Source organism: Brassica rapa, chromosome A10, assembly GCF_000309985.2.
Source record: "Brassica rapa cultivar Chiifu-401-42 chromosome A10, CAAS_Brap_v3.01, whole genome shotgun sequence".
Classification (NCBI taxonomy): Eukaryota; Viridiplantae; Streptophyta; class Magnoliopsida; order Brassicales; family Brassicaceae; genus Brassica; species Brassica rapa.
Genome location: NC_024804.2, coordinates 16,550,074 through 16,567,462, shown reverse-complemented (window position 1 = coordinate 16,567,462; position 17,389 = coordinate 16,550,074). Strand labels below are relative to the sequence as shown.

General features: G+C 37.1%; 3 protein-coding genes and 1 long non-coding RNA gene across 4 annotated transcripts; 3 read left to right on the top strand and 1 right to left on the bottom strand.

Annotated features, from left to right (window-relative positions):
* Window positions 1-328: 328 nt before the first annotated feature.
* LOC103846422 (casparian strip membrane protein 5) lies at window positions 329-1,900 on the top strand. The gene is made up of 3 exons (XM_033281657.1): window positions 329-1,063; window positions 1,164-1,287; window positions 1,390-1,900. Exons 1-3 carry the CDS (start codon window positions 843-845, stop codon window positions 1,606-1,608), a joined length of 564 nt encoding a protein of 187 aa, XP_033137548.1. The 5' UTR covers window positions 329-842; the 3' UTR covers window positions 1,609-1,900.
* Window positions 1,801-7,443, bottom strand: LOC103846423 (pentatricopeptide repeat-containing protein At5g15300). The gene is made up of 2 exons (XM_009123338.3): window positions 5,339-7,443; window positions 1,801-1,920 (listed from the first exon to the last, which is right to left on the bottom strand). Exon 1 carries the CDS (start codon window positions 6,998-7,000, stop codon window positions 5,387-5,389), a length of 1,614 nt encoding a protein of 537 aa, XP_009121586.2. The 5' UTR covers window positions 7,001-7,443; the 3' UTR covers window positions 1,801-1,920; window positions 5,339-5,386.
* On the top strand, window positions 1,937-3,745 carry LOC117128898. The gene is made up of 6 exons (XR_004452311.1): window positions 1,937-2,529; window positions 2,643-2,766; window positions 2,850-2,921; window positions 3,028-3,342; window positions 3,426-3,470; window positions 3,573-3,745. It is a non-coding gene; the product is annotated as an uncharacterized LOC117128898 (long non-coding RNA).
* A 7,737-nt stretch (window positions 7,444-15,180) lies between the features above and the next one.
* On the top strand, window positions 15,181-16,768 carry LOC103846421 (transcription factor MYB16). The gene is made up of 3 exons (XM_009123336.3): window positions 15,181-15,561; window positions 15,649-16,104; window positions 16,217-16,768. The coding sequence occupies exons 1-3, from the start codon at window positions 15,429-15,431 to the stop codon at window positions 16,591-16,593; spliced, it is 966 nt and encodes a 321-aa protein (XP_009121584.1). The 5' UTR covers window positions 15,181-15,428; the 3' UTR covers window positions 16,594-16,768.
* Window positions 16,769-17,389: the final 621 nt, after the last annotated feature.

Genomic DNA, 17,389 nt, shown 5'->3' with positions numbered 1-17,389 from the left:
GGAATGGGGGATAACTTTGAAATGTAAAAAAATCGTGTCCTTCTTATGTAATTTTACGATCATGTAGAGACAGACTTGTTATTCTCGTCAACTTTTGCGTCATTTAATTTGAGTTATTATATCACTGTTAAGTATAATCAACTAATAAGCCAACTCAAAAGCGTGAAAATCATATCTTCAAAATTCAAAAAGCATACACACTTTTGCAAATATTTTCATTTGGGTTCGGTGTCCTGCTTCAGTTTGATATACTTTATATTTTGATATCTTTATTTTTTACTAATCAAAGTGTGCGTTTGACACGACCATTTGAGTTTCAACATCTCCCATCATTTGGGGGTTTGTTAAATCATATTCCAATGGAGACATTATTCTAACTTATCACACTCCGCATCAAGTAATAATGTTTAACTACTCCACATGCATGGTTCCTTCAACAAGAAAATCTTCTTTAGTTTAGCTCAAGATTTTTATACAAAAATGGACAGAGTTTATGTTATCCAGGTTTGGAAAGATTAATCAATTTGGTGGATTAGGAAGGTTGAATGCATAGGTCCATAAAGAATACCCTTTCATGCAAAGTCTATGAAATTATATAATAATATTATAGAAGGGCGAGGGATACCTTTAGCAAGTACAAGGACCTTATCATAACCACTACATGTCCCAAATGCATGCACTATATATACACCGAGTGATTACTCGTAACACTCACACTATATAATTCTTACGCCCCAAGAAACTCAACACTATATAATTCTTACGTCCCAAGAAACTCAACACTCAACATAGCCCTACGTTTCTGCACAAGAAACCTAAAACACCTTCAAGAATTGACGAAAATGAAGTCAGGTCAGGCTGAAATCGTGGAAACAAGCAAAGCTATTCAAAAGAGCGGTTTGATGAGCAGAAGAAATGCGATTCTCGAGTTTATCCTCAGGATTGTAGCCTTTTTCAACACCATAACCAGTGCAATCCTCATGGCAACCACTAACGAAACTCTGCCTTTCTTTGCTCAATTCATACGGTTCCATGCCGAATACAGCGATCTTCCAGCCTTAACGTATAAGACTTTGAATCTTTTGGACTCATTCACCTGTCTTTGGTAACGCCTGGATCAATTCTTAAAAGAGTTTTTGCCTTTGGTTTGGTTAATCAAACAGGTTCTTTGTGATTGCAAATGCTGTTGTAAGTGGTTACCTCATCTTGTCTTTACCTCTGGCCTTTGTACACATCGTCAAGAGCAAGACTCAGAACAGTAGAGTTCTTCTTATCATCCTTGATGTGGTAAGCCATTAGCCATCACATCAGCAAACCAAACTGTTTCCTGTCTCACAAGCCTGTGCCTTCTCGTTAGCTAAGAATTTGATTTCTTACCTCATGTGTTAGGCAATGTTGGGTCTTCTAACAGCTGGAGCATCCTCAGCAGCAGCTATTGTCTACTTGGCACACAAAGGGAACAACAACACAAACTGGTTTTCTATTTGTCAACAGTTCAACTCCTTCTGTGAGCGTATCTCAGGGTCTTTGATTGGATCTTTCGTTGCCGTTTTCCTCCTCATTCTTCTCATTCTCCTCTCGGCTATTGCTCTCTCCCGACGCCACTAAAGACCTGGTCTTAACATAATATACAAGTTTTCTTTTAAGAAATACATGATTTAGTGTGTACAAATGTGAAATTCAGCTTTCCCTCGTCTGTCCTCTGCATTTGTGGTTTTTTTCTCATATCCATTGTAATTTTCTAAGTGGTTTATGTAACGGGTGACTGTTGTGTGTGTGTTTATTAACCATCAGTTATCACAATATCTTATTTTCTTTTTCAGTATATATAATCTATGCTAAATCCATATTCATGAAATTAACATAATAGCTGATGATGACAAGACAAATCCAATTTTTATAACCTCAACACATTACCTATCTATCTATAATAATAAAACAGGCTTTTCTCTCACCTTAGCTCTCCACGTCCTTTTTTAGGGGTGGGCATTCGTTGACACGTGTCGAGATCTAAGTGGGTGTATGTTTTTTTTAAGCGAGCTGTCAAAATCTGTGAACATCTTCTGGGCTATATGTTATTTATTTGACACTTTAAGCCCAAACTTAGAAACCCACCAATGCATTAGGGCTTTTTTCATCTTCTTCTTACGGCTCACCGTGGACGAAGAAAACACAGAGAAACTTGAATCACCGTCTTGAACATAACGTTTTCATCATCCATAACTCTGTTCTTAACTCCACCTCCCCCCTTTTAATTCGCTCCTCCCACTTGAAGTAATCAATATAACTCTTCGTATTCTACCTTAACCGGCTTCAGCCTCAGATATAAATACGGCATCTCACCTTCCTGCGATGCGCACCTCATCTCAAACGAAATTTAGCAGCAAACTCTTTCCTAGCAAATTCGATCTGAGAGCTGGCCGATACTCCAATACTGCAAAGGTCCGTCTGGTTTGGTTTTGGGAGGCTATGAATATCAACAAGGGAGGGGAACTTATGAGTGTTGACATGTTGCTCATCCATGAGAATGTAAGCACCTTCTTCTCCTTTTAAACCCTCTTAACGGTTTCATTTTGTCCAAATGTCTAATATTTTGTCTTCATCGCTCCATCAGTAACAAAAAACATTTATTTGGTTATCAGGCAAGAAGAAAAAAGATCAGCAAGAGAATGAATATACTTCAGGATATAGTTACTGGTTGCAACCGGATAACAGGGAAAGCAGCACTGCTTGATGAAATTATAGAATATGTGCAGACAAGTTGAGGTATAAACTCTTCTTAAGATAGGATTCAAAATTAGATTTAAACTCTTCTTAATATCTGAAACATGTGGTTTGTTTTTCTTCAGTTCTTTTCCATGAAGCTGGCTACTATAAATTCAAGTTTGGAGTCAAACCCTGATGCTGCTTTATCTATAGAGGTAAAAGAAATATGCTTTTTGGAGTTGGCGATAATACAATCTTGCTATTAATGTTCTGTATCAATAATGTGTTGCATCTGTATGAATGTATGTATACGTGATTCAGCCGGGAGAGTCGTTAACACAGTCTCTTACGCAATAGCTTGCTTATGGTAAAGACTTCTGTCATGAATATATTATCATGCCAAGAACATGCCTAGATTCTCAGACACGCAATCTCCCTCAAGTGATGGATTTGTTCAAGCCAAGGTAATTAGTAGTTAATGTCATAGATTCTGAAGACGATTTGACAACGCATGTGCTCAAATATTTTTTTGTTTCTGTTTGGATTTTCTGATACACGGATCCTGAAAAATTGATCTACAAAGTAATTTTCAAATGGGTTTTGGAGATGTCCAGCAACAGAGTAGCAACAACAGTTGTAAGCCAATATTTAAAGCCAAATTCTCTAATGGAATACTTAAGAACCAATCTTCATGCTAATTATATCTTTTATGTTTTCAGGTTCTGAGGCAACATTACAGATGAAGCCTCAGCCATGTGAAGAAGGTGTTCTATTCTGTTTCAATAACATGCCTTAATGCCTATGTTCTTATCCCTCTCTCTCTTTTTATTTGGATGCATTATCGACCTTTTTACTTTGTTATCCAGGTGATCCAGTGGGCAACATAGGGAGAATAAACACACGCTCTTTGTTTAAAAGTTGTGTTGACCACATGGTGATATGTCTCCACTTTTTTTTAAACCGATTACTCTCCACGTTGATTGATAATTCCCCATGCTTAAATGATAGAAAAGAATGCATCACTGATATACATAAGATAGTTACGCAGATTTTCTAGAATGTAGTTTGAGGTTGAACACCCAACCTAAATGGTTTCAACCGCAACTACAAGTAATGATGTGAGTTGTTTGGAAATTTCTCTACAAGACAAATCAGTAAAAAATATTTTTTTTTCCAGTAAAAAAATATTTGATAGAGTTAAATTGGTTGAATCAAAATCAGTAATTAAAAAAAATCATATCAGATCAATAAAAATACAAACCCATCACCTTGGTCTTAAAATAGCGCTTGGCGCTCAATGGTGATGAGCTTTGTGCCTTGCGAGTTGCCCCATGCGGATAGTCTTAAAAAAAAGTTAGGTTTGTATACAAGACATAAGAGACATTAACATGATAAATATGAAAACAGTACGAAGCTTTAGAGGGAGATTAAAATAATGAACATGCACACAACATAAAACTTTTAGAGACAGGTTACTTTATTAAGGACCAATGCCTTTGTGGTGCATGACCAAAAGTTTTTTTTTAATTCAGTGACGAAAGCTACGATCTTTAGTATTCCTTTGTTAAAAGTTAAAACACAGACCATAAAATAAAAATACAAACAATTTGAATCATCTGTAGTTAGACTAAAACTATAGTTAAAAGATATCAAAATAATAATCTTCTATTAAACTTTTAATAATTGAATAAGTTTACAATTGTTAAAACAAATAGTCAAATAAATTGTTTTAATAAAAAAACATTAAATTATTTTAATTTCTGTTGAGCAATAAGTTAAACATTTTAAATATATTTATATTGTTTTACAGATAAGACTAATTAACTTATAACACTAATAATTAATAAAACACTATTCAAATCATTAATATATATATGGTCACTGAGTACACAACTTCTTAGTTTTGACAAATTATGACATAAAATGGGTCGGGAGTTTATTTAACTGATGCTAATTTTAAATGATCATCATTAACAGTGCCCACCCAAATAATTGTCACACAAATCAGAATTCAAAGAACCGAGCCAAATCTGATTCCAAAAAATAGTGTTGAATTCAAACCAAAATCGACCCAATCAAAAACGAAATATTTAGGGTATTCAATCCAATCTGATATATATATGTACTTAAATATATTAGCTATTTTGAGATTTAATATCCAAAAAATATCTAACCTATATAAAATATTTTAAAATTGTATAAAATATGTGAAAATATATACAAGTAATAAAAAATAAATATCTAAAATAGGTAAACAATATTCAAATCACCAAAATACTTGAAATATCTGTTAATTCTTTATCTAAATATTCAAATCAAACCAATTTTTATGTTAAATTTAAATATGTTGACATATATTATTAAAATATATATGTTATATATTATTTTTTTTGAGGAATTAAATTATATATAAATTTTAAAATAATTTAAAGAGGTTATTCAAACCCGAACTGAAACCGCAAAGATCCAAACCAAATCCAAACCAAATTTTTTGAATACTCGAATGAAGCTAAATTTTTTAACCCCGAATCCAAAACCCGGCAAACATCCCAACAAACCTAAACATACAAACATCTTAATTCATGTAAGAATTAACATACGAACCCGGCGCGTAGCGCCGGAATACCCCTAGTATGTTATACAACGGTATCATCTTGAAGTTACAGCTGTATCCACTCCGTTATGACGAGAGTAAATATTTCATCATCAATCTGTCATCATCCTCCTCAATCAAACTGTATCCACTCGGTTTTTTCACTCCTGTATCATCAAACATCTTCCTTACTTTCTGCACTCTCTCCCACTCACCTGTAGAAGCATATATATTTGAGAGCAACATATAGTCACCGCTCTCGCCTTTTCTCATACTGAGCAGTTTCTCGTTAGCATACTTCCCTAACTCCACATTCCCATAAATCCTACAAGCACCTAAAAGAGTTCTCCACACAATAGCATTAGGTTCAATCTCCATCGACTCCACAAACATGAACGCTTCATCTAACAGCCCTGCTCTCCCCAACATATCTACCATACAACCATAATGCTTTATGTTCGGTTCAATCTTGTACACATCCTTCATAAGTCGAAAATACTCACGCCCTTCGTTAACCTTCCCAGAGTGGCTGCAAGCTAATATAACTCCGATGAACGTCACCTCGTTTGGCCAGACTCTCAACCTCTGCATCTCTTCAAACATTTCGATCGATCCCTCCGCGTGATGCAGAGCCAAACCAACGATCAAAGTGTTCCAAGACGACAAGTCTCGCTCTCTCATCCCTCTGAACACTTGGATCGCGCTGTCTATGCTTCCGCATTTCGCATACATGTCGATCAGAGCATTCCAAACGGGAGTGCCTATATACATTGACCTCGAAACCGAAGCCGTTTCCAAGACGTAGAGATGGATTCTCCTCCCGGTTTCAGAGTCTCCCAAGTCAGCACAAGCAGACAACAAACTCAGCACCGTCACAACGTCTGGATGCTCACCAGCATCCCTCATCTCCTTGAATATACTCAAAGCCTCCTTAGGGAAACCACAACTCACATAGCCAGAGATCATTGCGTTCCAAGTCACAACATCTTTCTCCTTAAACCTATCGAAAAGCTCCCTCGCTTTCTCCATCTTCCTACACTTTAAACAACCAGTAATCATCACGTTCCAAGCAACCTGATCTTTCTCCGGCATTTCATCGAAAACCTTAATAGCCTCATCTATCTTCCCTCTCTTAGCATACCCAGAGGTCATAGAAGACCAAGCAACCTTATGAGCTTTAGCAGAATCATCAAAAAGCTCGCTTGCAATTTCAAGATCTCCACAGTTAGCGTGAAAAAGAATCAAAGCGTTCTTAACATATTCATTAGAAGCAAACCCATGTCTCATTACTTTCCCATGAAACGCAAAACCGTTACTCCTCCACTCAAGCCTCGAGCATGCCTTGAGAACGAACGTAAACGTGTACCTATCAGGCCTCACGCCTCGTTTCTCCATCTCTTTATACAAAGCAACGGTCTTTGCTGGTTTCATGCTCTGAGAAGTGCCGCGCAGCACGTGGTTACATATGGATACGTCTAGTTTGGGAATTACGTCGAACAGCTTGTGTGCGTACGTAAGCGCGCCGGGGATAGATAATGAAGCTGAGTAGATTAGCTCTCCGACAACGGAGAGATCGGACATGAGTCCGTTAAGGATCATGAAAGCGTGGATTTGCTTTAAAGATCGGAGGCTTGTGCAGTTCTGCCATAGTTTTGGTCGGTGACGAGTAGCGGTTCGGTCGTTGGTTTGCTTCCTGATCATCGCGTTTCACATCTCTCCGTTTCGCTTGGTATGAATATATGATTTCCGGTTTAGTAAAATCGAACCGGAATCAAAATCAATTAATGTAATTTCCATTCATGCTAACCGGTTTATACACTAATCTTGTTTTCTTGTTGATTATAATACCATGAGTAACCATGAGCGGTGATTCGGTGAAGTTAAACACTCGTACCGTAGCTGCTCCTTGTTGGTGGTGGAACACTAATGTCTGTTGTCTGTTTTCTCAGTTACTAGTCTTAGTGAGTTTGTTCGTATCTTCTTGGTCTGACATTGTTGCCTAACTCTTTTGAAAGTGACTTTTCAAGTAATTGATCTGTCACTACTCAAACCATTTATTACGGTTAGTCCTTTTTTTTGACAATTGACTCTGTTTTGTACAAGTTTGTATGATTGATCGATCATGATTAAAGACAAGTTGTATGATTGATTGATCATGATTAAAGACGAACTTATGGATGTGAACTTAATTACTAAGAGATGATGTGACTGAGACCAGCAAGTTAGTTTGGATTAGCTTAAAGAAGCATGGAGAGTTTGTAAATAATTGGGAGTTATGGACATAATTATCATGAATTTCAGTATTAAAGAAAAGCAAATTTTTTTCTTTTTTTTTTTGCATTGAGAGAGTTGTTTAAGGTAGTGATTAGTGACTTGTTTCCCACGCGGACCACGCCTTTAATTGCTATCGCTTGTCAGGGTGATGCATGCACTATTGAACGGTAGTAAAAAGAAACTTGGCTAATCTAATGTCTTTTTCTCTAATTATGTCGAAAAGGGACCTTGATTTTTTTTATGGGGACCTTGTTTATATCCGAGTTTATTTGCATTTTATGATGATTTTGTTGGATAAGCTTGAAAGATACTTGAGATACAAGTTTCCTATTTCTAATGAGTTGTGTTTATCTAAAAGAGAATAGGAAATATAATCCTAATGAGTTTAGGATAAATTAAGTGTTATATAAGGAGATGCAAGAGTGTTGCATAACTTGTGAGTTTTATGAGTTTGTGATTGAGAGCTTAAGGTTTTGTGATAGTTTCCTTAAGAGATTAATAAGAGAGAATACTTATTAAGAGTTTGTGTTCGTGTGTTCTTGAGACCTGATTTCAATATTTGGTATCAGAGCGGAAGGTTAAGAAAACATGGGTGACATTGTTGCTGCGACAGGAGGTGATAAAGATGGTGGAGGACTTTCAAGGATCAAGTGTCCTATGCTCACCACAACAAATTATACAGTATGGTCTATGAGAATGAAGATCACACTGCGCATACATAAAGTTTGGGAAGTAATCGAAGCTGATTCGAAGATTGGTGAGAAGAATGACATGGCGCTAGGACTACTATTTCAATCAATCCCCGAAAGCCTTATCTTACAAGTTGGAGAACTTGAGACAGCAAAACAAGTATGGGAAGCAATCAAGACAAGACATGTAGGGGCTGAAAGAGTAAAAGAGGCTCGATTACAAACGCTTATGACTGAGTTCGATCGGTTAAAGATGAAAGATTCTGAGAGTATCGATGATTATGGAGGCAAATTATCTGAACTAGCCTCAAAATCAGCCGCATTAGGGTCAACAATCGAAGAAGCTAAATTGGTTAAAAAGTTTCTCATGAGTCTTCCAAGGAAGAAGTATATACATATTGTCGCTTCTCTCGAGCAAGTCCTTGACCTCAATGAAACTAGCTTTGAAGATATTCTAGGACGTTTAAAAGCATATGAGGAGCGCATAGCCGAGGATGAAGAGGTTAATGAGGATCAAAGCAAGTTGATGTATGTGGACGGACAAGCAAATCGACCTCAACAAAATCAATATCAGCAAGAGCAAAACCGTGATTACAATACTGATTACTACAGAGGTAGAGGAAGAGGAGGTCGGTTCAACAGAGGAAGGGGTCGCGGACGTTATAACGGAGGAAGAGGTGACTATAACTATAATGGAGGTAGAGGTGATTATAATGGAGGTAGAGGTGATGGAGGAAGAGACGCTTCCCGCATCACATGCTTTCGTTGTGATAAAATAGGTCACTTCGCGCTGCATTGTCCGGACCGCTTGTTGAAACTACAAGAAGCGCAAGAAACTGATAATACATCAACCCAAGAAGCAGATGAGCTCATGATGCATGAAGTTGTATTTTTAAACGAGAAGAACATAATGCCAGAGAAGTATGAGACAAACACAGGTGAAGAAGACTTATGGTATCTCGATAATGGTGCTAGTAATCATATGACGGGAGATAAGAGGTATTTTTCAGAGTTAGATGATACAGTTACAGGAAAAGTTCGTTTTGGGGACGATTCAAGGATAGATATCAGAGGCAAAGGAACGATCTCATTCACAGATATGAATGGAGAATCAAGAGTGATGACAGATGTGTATTTCATCCCGGAACTAAGAAGTAATATCATTAGCTTGGGGCAAGCTACAGAAGCCGGATGTGACATAAGGTTAAAAGGAGATTTGTTGACTATGCATGATCAGAACAAGAAGCTGCTTGTTACCGCTAAACGATCCAAGAACCGACTATACAAAGTTCGTATGGGAGTTAAAGCCACGACGTGCCTTCATCTTTCCACAGAGAAGAAGTCAAGCAGATGGCATGCACGCCTAGGTCATGTAAATTTGGAGACCATACGCAACATGGTAAAAAGAGAGCTGGTTCTAGGAATACCAAGTGTTAAACTCGAGAAAGAAGTGTGTGGTTCTTGCTTACTTGGGAAACAAGCAAGACAAACCTTTCCTAAAGCGACTTCCTACAGAGCTTCAAAGGTGCTGGAGCTTCTACATGGAGACCTTTGCGGTCCCATAACACCAGGAACACCCGCAGGAAAGAGATATATTTTCGTAGTTATCGACGATCATACGAGATACATGTGGTCTATGCTGTTAAAAGAGAAAAGCGAAGCATTTGAGAGTTTCAAAAGGTTGAGAAGAGCAATTGAACAAGAAACAGGAAAGAAAATACAAGTTTTTCGGTCAGATAGGGGAGGAGAATTCGTGTCTCAAGAGTTCAATTCCTTTTGTGATGGCGCAGGCATAAGACGTCACCTCACGGCACCGTACACGCCTCAACAAAACGGTGTTGTTGAGCGAAGAAACCGCACGATGATGGAGATGGCAAGGAGTATGTTGAAACACATGCATATGCCTAACTATCTTTGGGGGGAAGCTATACGTCATGCAACATATCTCCTCAATAGAGTAGCCACGAGGGCCTTAAAAGAGAAAACGCCATATGAAGTGCTTCGCAAGAAAAGACCTAACGTTAGCCATCTTCGAGTATTTGGGTGCATTGGATATGCAAAGATTGATGGAGCAAAGTTGAAAAAGCTTGATGACAGGTCTCGTATGTTGGTGCATCTAGGGACAGAGCCTGGATCAAAAGCTTATCGCTTATACGATCCAAAGTCCCGAAAGATTATTGTGAGCAGAGATGTCGTGTTTGATGAAGAAAAGGGTTGGAACTGGAGTAGAGAGAGCTCAGAAGCACAGAGCAATGAAAGCTTTGACGTGATAACTGATAGTCTTGGAGAAAACGTAATCAAAAGCTTAGAAGATACAGTCAAACAAGAATCTATTGAAGAAGAAGAAACCGAGGCAGAGACTAAAGAAGATGACGAAGAAGAACCACAACCCCTAAGAAGATCCGAGAGACAAACAAATCAACCAAAGTATCTAGATGATTATATATTAATGTGTGAAGAGCTAGGGGAAGAAATGCTGATGTATATGAATAACGAGCCAAGGAACTTTGGGGAAGCTAAAGGTTCGAAGGAATGGACTAGGGCGTGCGAAGAAGAGATTGAGTCAATCATTAAAAATAAAACTTGGGTAATGGTTGATCTTCCTGTAGGAGCAAAATCAATTGGGCTAAAATGGGTTTTTAAAATCAAACGCAACTCCGATGGAAGCATCAACAAATATAAAGCTCGACTTGTCGCGAAAGGATACGTACAACAATATGGAGTAGACTTTGAAGAAGTCTTTGCACCTGTAGCACGAATTGAGACGATAAGATTGTTGATCAGTCTCGCGGCAACTAACGGATGGGAAGTGCACCATCTCGACGTAAAGACCGCCTTCTTGCACGGAGAACTCAAAGAAATTGTGTACGTGTCTCAACCAGAAGGATTTGAGAAGAAGGGACAAGAGAACAAAGTTTACAGGCTCAATAAGGCCTTATACGGCCTGAGGCAAGCGCCAAGGGCCTGGAACCATAAGCTCAACTCAATCCTTATGGAGCTCGGATTCGGAAAGTGTTCAAAGGAGCCGTCTGTATACAGAAAGATGGTGAAAGGAGAACTCCTTGTGGTGGCAGTATATGTTGACGATTTGTTCGTAACAGGAACGTGCAAGGTACTTATAGATGAGTTTAAAGATGGGATGTCAAAGAAGTTCGACATGAGTGACTTAGGGAGATTAACGTATTATCTCGGGATAGAGGTGTGTCAAAGCGATCGAGGGATCACTTTAAATCAAAGTCGTTATGCGTTGAGGATACTAGAGGAAGCCGGCATGACTAAGTGTAATCCGACACAATCACCTATGGAGGTCGGGCTTAACTTATCTAAAGCAGAGGAAGAGAAGGAGATTGATGCAACAAGGTTTCGAAAACAGATCGGGTGCTTTAGATACTTACTTCACACTAGGCCTGATCTATCATTTGTTGTGGGTGTTTTAAGCCGGTATATGCACAGCCCACGGGAGTCTCATGGTGTCGCGTTAAAACAATGTTTGAGATATCTACAAGGCAGCGCTGGATATGGTTTACGGTTTGAGAGATCTTTAAATAGAGTGCCTCAGTTGATTGGGTATAGTGATTCAAGCTACAACGTTGATCCTGACGATGGACGAAGCACAACGGGCCACATCTTCTACTTTGGAAGGAGTCCAATCACATGGTGCTCGACCAAACAAGAAACTGTCGCATTGTCAAGCTGCGAGGCCGAGTTTATGGCAGGAACAGAGGCAGCAAGACAAGCTATATGGCTTCGAGATTTACTGAGCGAAATCACTGGTCAAGTAGAACAGAGGGTTACAATTCGGATCGATAACCAGTCCGCAATTGCTTTAACCAAGAATCCAGTATTTCATGGGAGAAGCAAGCATATACTAACGAGATACCACTTTATCAGAGAGTGTGTAGAGAAAGGGCAAGTTGAGGTAGAACATGTTCCGGGAAGTGAACAAAAGGCAGACATCTTGACAAAAGCTTTGGGAAGAGTCAAGTTTCAAGAAATGAGAGAGTTCATAGGAGTACAAGAGTTGGAGCATAAGAACTTCAAGCTTAAGAGGGAGATTGTTGGATAAGCTTGAAAGATACTTGAGATACAAGTTTCCTATTTCTAATGAGTTGTGTTTATCTAAAAGAGAATAGGAAATATAATCCTAATGAGTTTAGGATAAATTAAGTGTTATATAAGGAGATGCAAGAGTGTTGCATAACTTGTGAGTTTTATGAGTTTGTGATTGAGAGCTTAAGGTTTTGTGATAGTTTCCTTAAGAGATTAATAAGAGAGAATACTTATTAAGAGTTTGTGTTCGTGTGTTCTTGAGACCTGATTTCAATAGATTTCGTTATAAGCTTTTTACTGTAAAAGTTGTTACGTACCAGCCTAAAAGCTGCACCAACTACCAAACCAAGCTACAAGTGTTTGAACCTTTTCAGTACGATGTTGCAGATTGAGCATGATGCAAAGTAGTATCTGCTCAGATGGCATGATTCAAGGCTCTGTTTTTGATTACATAGGTGTGTGGCTTATTGGTTTTTACAATGTCTGATCAAGTACACTTTACGCAGGATATTTGTAACAACAGTTGTGTGAAGCGTGGATCGATAGAATATCGACAAGTGGCACCATTTATGAAGGCAATATTGAAGTATGTTAGGACCATGCAGAGTGTAGAAGCTGGCAATATGGAGTCAGCATGACATTTATAGAGGTTTGTCCCCATTGTCCTTTACATCATCTGTAGCCATTATGATTCTCTTTTGATCCATGATCACTTCTCTCCCTCTTCTTCTGCTTCAGCTTTCACATTCACATTTATTCATTAAAAGTAAAAAAAAACTGATTTCTTTTTGTGTTTGTTTGTACAAATCTTTATGATTTTGTCTTTATTGTTCTCTTATTTGATGAAGATACTTGTTATATACCCCACAAGCTTGGAGCCCACCTCAATAAATCCATCTTTCATAGCCTTCATGAACATTAAGCTACTCATCAGTACCGTGCGAAGGTTTTCGGAGGCCCGAGGCGAGTTCAAAAATATATTTTACATAATATATTTTTAATAATAATATATATATATGTATAACACTCAAAATTTTGAATTATTACATAAACATTTTCTAAATTTTCTTCACCAAAATTTTATAAAATAAAATTTTTAAATCATGAGTAAAAAAGTATGAATTTGTAATTTAAATACAAAGATATAAATTTTTGATTGAAATGTTGGTACGTAGTTGTCAAAAATGTAAATCTTAGCATTTAAATTAACTATAATAAACTATATATTGAAAATATTATATTTTCTTTATCAAATTCTCATAAATATATAAAATAAATCTAACTAGACCAATGTGATCAAATATTTACAGTTTTTTAGAAGCAGAATATTTATAGTTTTATTTAAAATATAGCAAAAATTATCACAAACCTAGTTACTTTAAACAGAAGTCCAATTTAAATTCAAATAAAAATAAAAATCTAACTAAGAGAATATGTTAACTACCATGTAAAAGTATTTTTTGGTAATTTGGGGCCCTAAAATTTCTACAAAATTTAGGGGCCCTAGGCAAATGCATTTTTCAAAAGCCTCTAAGCAAAATCTCTTTAATGTCACCGTTCACCTTCATAAATTATCTACCTTTCTTGTTAGGAAATTTTTACCTTGCTGATAACATTTGTACACCTGCAAAGTACCATAACCACATAAAAATCAAATCAAGGTAAGAATTCTTGAGTTTACACCAGAAGTCTATGTTTTAAACTGAACTGATGTATAATTGTGGTGCTACTGTGTTATCAGAGGATGTCCAAATGTTTCTGAATATATTGTTTGTTATTGTTCTTTTATCTAATGTGAAAACTTTGATACTCTATGAGTCACTGACTTGACACCAATAAAGGTGTAGAAACCAATGACATTTCATTAAATTATGAAGAAACCCACTGCACAAGAGAAGTCTTTTCAGAAAGAAGTACATAATTTCTCTACAACCACAAAATGCTTCCTAAATAATTTAGGAAGCATAATGCCGTGTATTTTCTTGACAAGACTATTATTGTATAAGTTGATTTTGTGCATTCCTAATATAGTGTTGCGTGTGAGTTTTATTGTAGTCATAATGTTTCTGTTCGTTTGCTTACACAGGTTAGAATTTTACTATATCCAGAGAAACGAAACAGATGAGTTGTGCAGAAAGTGTTTGCAATAATGAAATTACTTGCAACTACAAAGTTTTCTCCTGCTTCATGCTCTATGTCTCATTGATTTGTTTCTCTAGTGTCAGTTTCCTATTAGTCACCGCCTTTTTAACAGCATTTAGTATCTACTCTCTTTTAGTAAAGGTTGATGAGAGTAAGAAAAGTGAAAAGAGAAACCAATAATGTAGTGTGACTTAATAAGAGACTACTAGTTATAGTTGTGGAATTTAAGGCGTTAGACTTGCAAAAGTAACCTAAGGGTGACAAAAACAAACCAAAGGCATCTTATTCATTTTTTCCCAACCATAGTGTTAACTTTATAGGCAAGTCAATGCGGAAGAACAATGATAGCAAATACCAAATGAATCAATGATGAAACTAGAGTCCTAGAACCAGATACTTTGAAGGCGAAAAAGTTGCAGAACCCCTAAATTCTAAGTGGGTTATTGAGTTTTGAACTTTTGGTACACGAGAACAAGATCATCAAAAGTGATGAGGGCTAGATAGTAGTACTTCTAGCCCAAGAAATAACCGCTTTGAACTTATGATATAAAGAAGTCACACAGTGGCAGGTAATAATAGATCACCGCCTTTTTTTTGCTTTGGTGTGTGTGTTATCTCTCTCTCTCTCTCTCTGAGAGTTTTGTAAGAGAGGGGGACTTGTTATTCCAGGTCTTTGAGCCACAAAGGGTAATAACTTCTGGAGACCCCATTGTTAATAAATGCTCATCCATGTGAGAGAGCCGGGAAAACAGGGGATTCATTTCATTTTTCTCGTGTGTGCCTATCTCTCTCCGCTATATATCATCCTTCATCACTCAGATATGCTCTACTTGTAACATTTCTACAACTGTAGCCAAAAGACCATTCCTTTGTGCTCTTATGGTGATGGATGATATTATCTTTTATTATACACTTCTTCTTTGATCTGTAATAAAAGAATAAGAGAGTTTTGGTTTTTTTTTGGGGAAGACAAAATGGGTAGATCACCGTGCTGCGACAAATTGGGTTTGAAGAAAGGGCCTTGGACACCAGAAGAAGACCAAAAACTTTTGGCTTATATTGAAGAACATGGACATGGAAGTTGGCGTTCATTGCCCGAGAAAGCTGGTAAAATGAAACTCTTTATATTCATCTTTGTGCTCTAAATATTCAAAACATTCTTTATCATTTATCTTCCTTCATTCTCAATCTCAGGTCTACATCGATGCGGGAAGAGTTGCAGACTAAGATGGACTAACTACTTGAGACCAGACATCAAAAGAGGCAAATTCAACTTGCAAGAAGAACAAACCATCATCCAACTCCATGCTCTCTTAGGAAACAGGTGGTCGGCGATTGCGACTCATCTGCCAAAGAGAACGGACAACGAGATCAAGAACTATTGGAACACTCATTTGAAGAAACGGTTGGTAAAAATGGGGATTGATCCAGTGACTCATAAACCCAAAAACGAGACTCCTCTTGGTCTATCCAAGAACGCAGCCACGCTTAGCCACATGGCTCAGTGGGAAAGTGCTAGGCTTGAAGCTGAAGCAAGGCTTGCTAGAGAATCTAAGCTTCTCCACTACCAAAGCAAACCATCATCCTATCATCATCATGGATTCACTTATAAGACATTGTTAACTAATTGGACAACAAAAACAAACCAAGGTAGAACAAAACAGAACATAGAAACGAAAATAGACATTATATTATTATATTTTGAAGCAAAAAAAAAAATATAGACATTATTTTGATTATATATCTTTTGTATGCAATGCAGATCAACAACAACTTGAATCTCCGACATCAACAGTGTCATTTTCCGACATGAAAGAACCATCGACCGGAGTCTCCGCGAAGATGGAGTTCACTGGATCATCCACGGGTCTGACTCTGATGAAAGAACACGAAAATGATTGGATCAGTTCAACGATTTTCGAAGCCACGCAGATGGAGGAAGGAGTCGAAGAAGGCTTCACGGGTCTCTTGCTAGGAGGCGATACACTAGGACGGAGTTTCTCCGCCGATAAAAACGAGAGGGACGGAGAGAATAGTGGTGGTGAGTGCAACAACTACTTCGAGGACAACAAGAACTATTTGGACAGCATTTTCAACTTCGTTGATCCTTCACCGTCCGATTCTCAGCCAATGTTTTAAATCAAAGGGTTGATATTTCTCCGGGAATGTTTTTGATTTTTTTTTAGTTACTAGTATCTGTATGAAACAATCATATGATCGATCTTTCATATGAGAACTTTCTGAAGAAAGAAAACAGTTCATAATAGGGTTACATGTCCAACCGCATACTGGTGAATACGAACAACTTAGACAATATCCTTGGACGAACACCACTAAACTAGAAACTATAGTATATTGGTTACATAGTGATAGTGTGGCTGTGGTGAAAACAGCACGTTGACATGTCGACGATTATTACTATAATAAATGTTGGTTGTTTCATGTCTTTTTCTTGCCTCTCTTGAATTCGATTTTTCCAATTAAATGTGTGAAATTTGATTTAAGAAACATCAAAGCCGAAATAAAGGACCGGCCAATATATTATTTAATGAAATAATAAATATGATAGTGGTGATAATTGGATACTCCCTCTGTTCCTAAAAATAGAATGTTTAGATAGAAACACGCATATTAAAAAAGTTATTTTTTGTCTAGAAAATATCATTAAAACTATAAATTTATAGTATTCAACCAATTATAAAATAGACTAATAAAATATGATTGGTTACACAGTTTTTAATAAAGTAAAAGTTACCTAGAAAAATGAAAACATCTTATATACTAGAACATCAAAATTCTGTAAAACATCCTATTTTTAGGAACAGAGAAAGTACTATTTATTTGGATATGAACCCCATGAAAGTGGACCTGAAATAAATATCCGAAGGGTTTCAGAAAGATATTAATTATTGTGTTGTTGTCATTCAGGGAAATA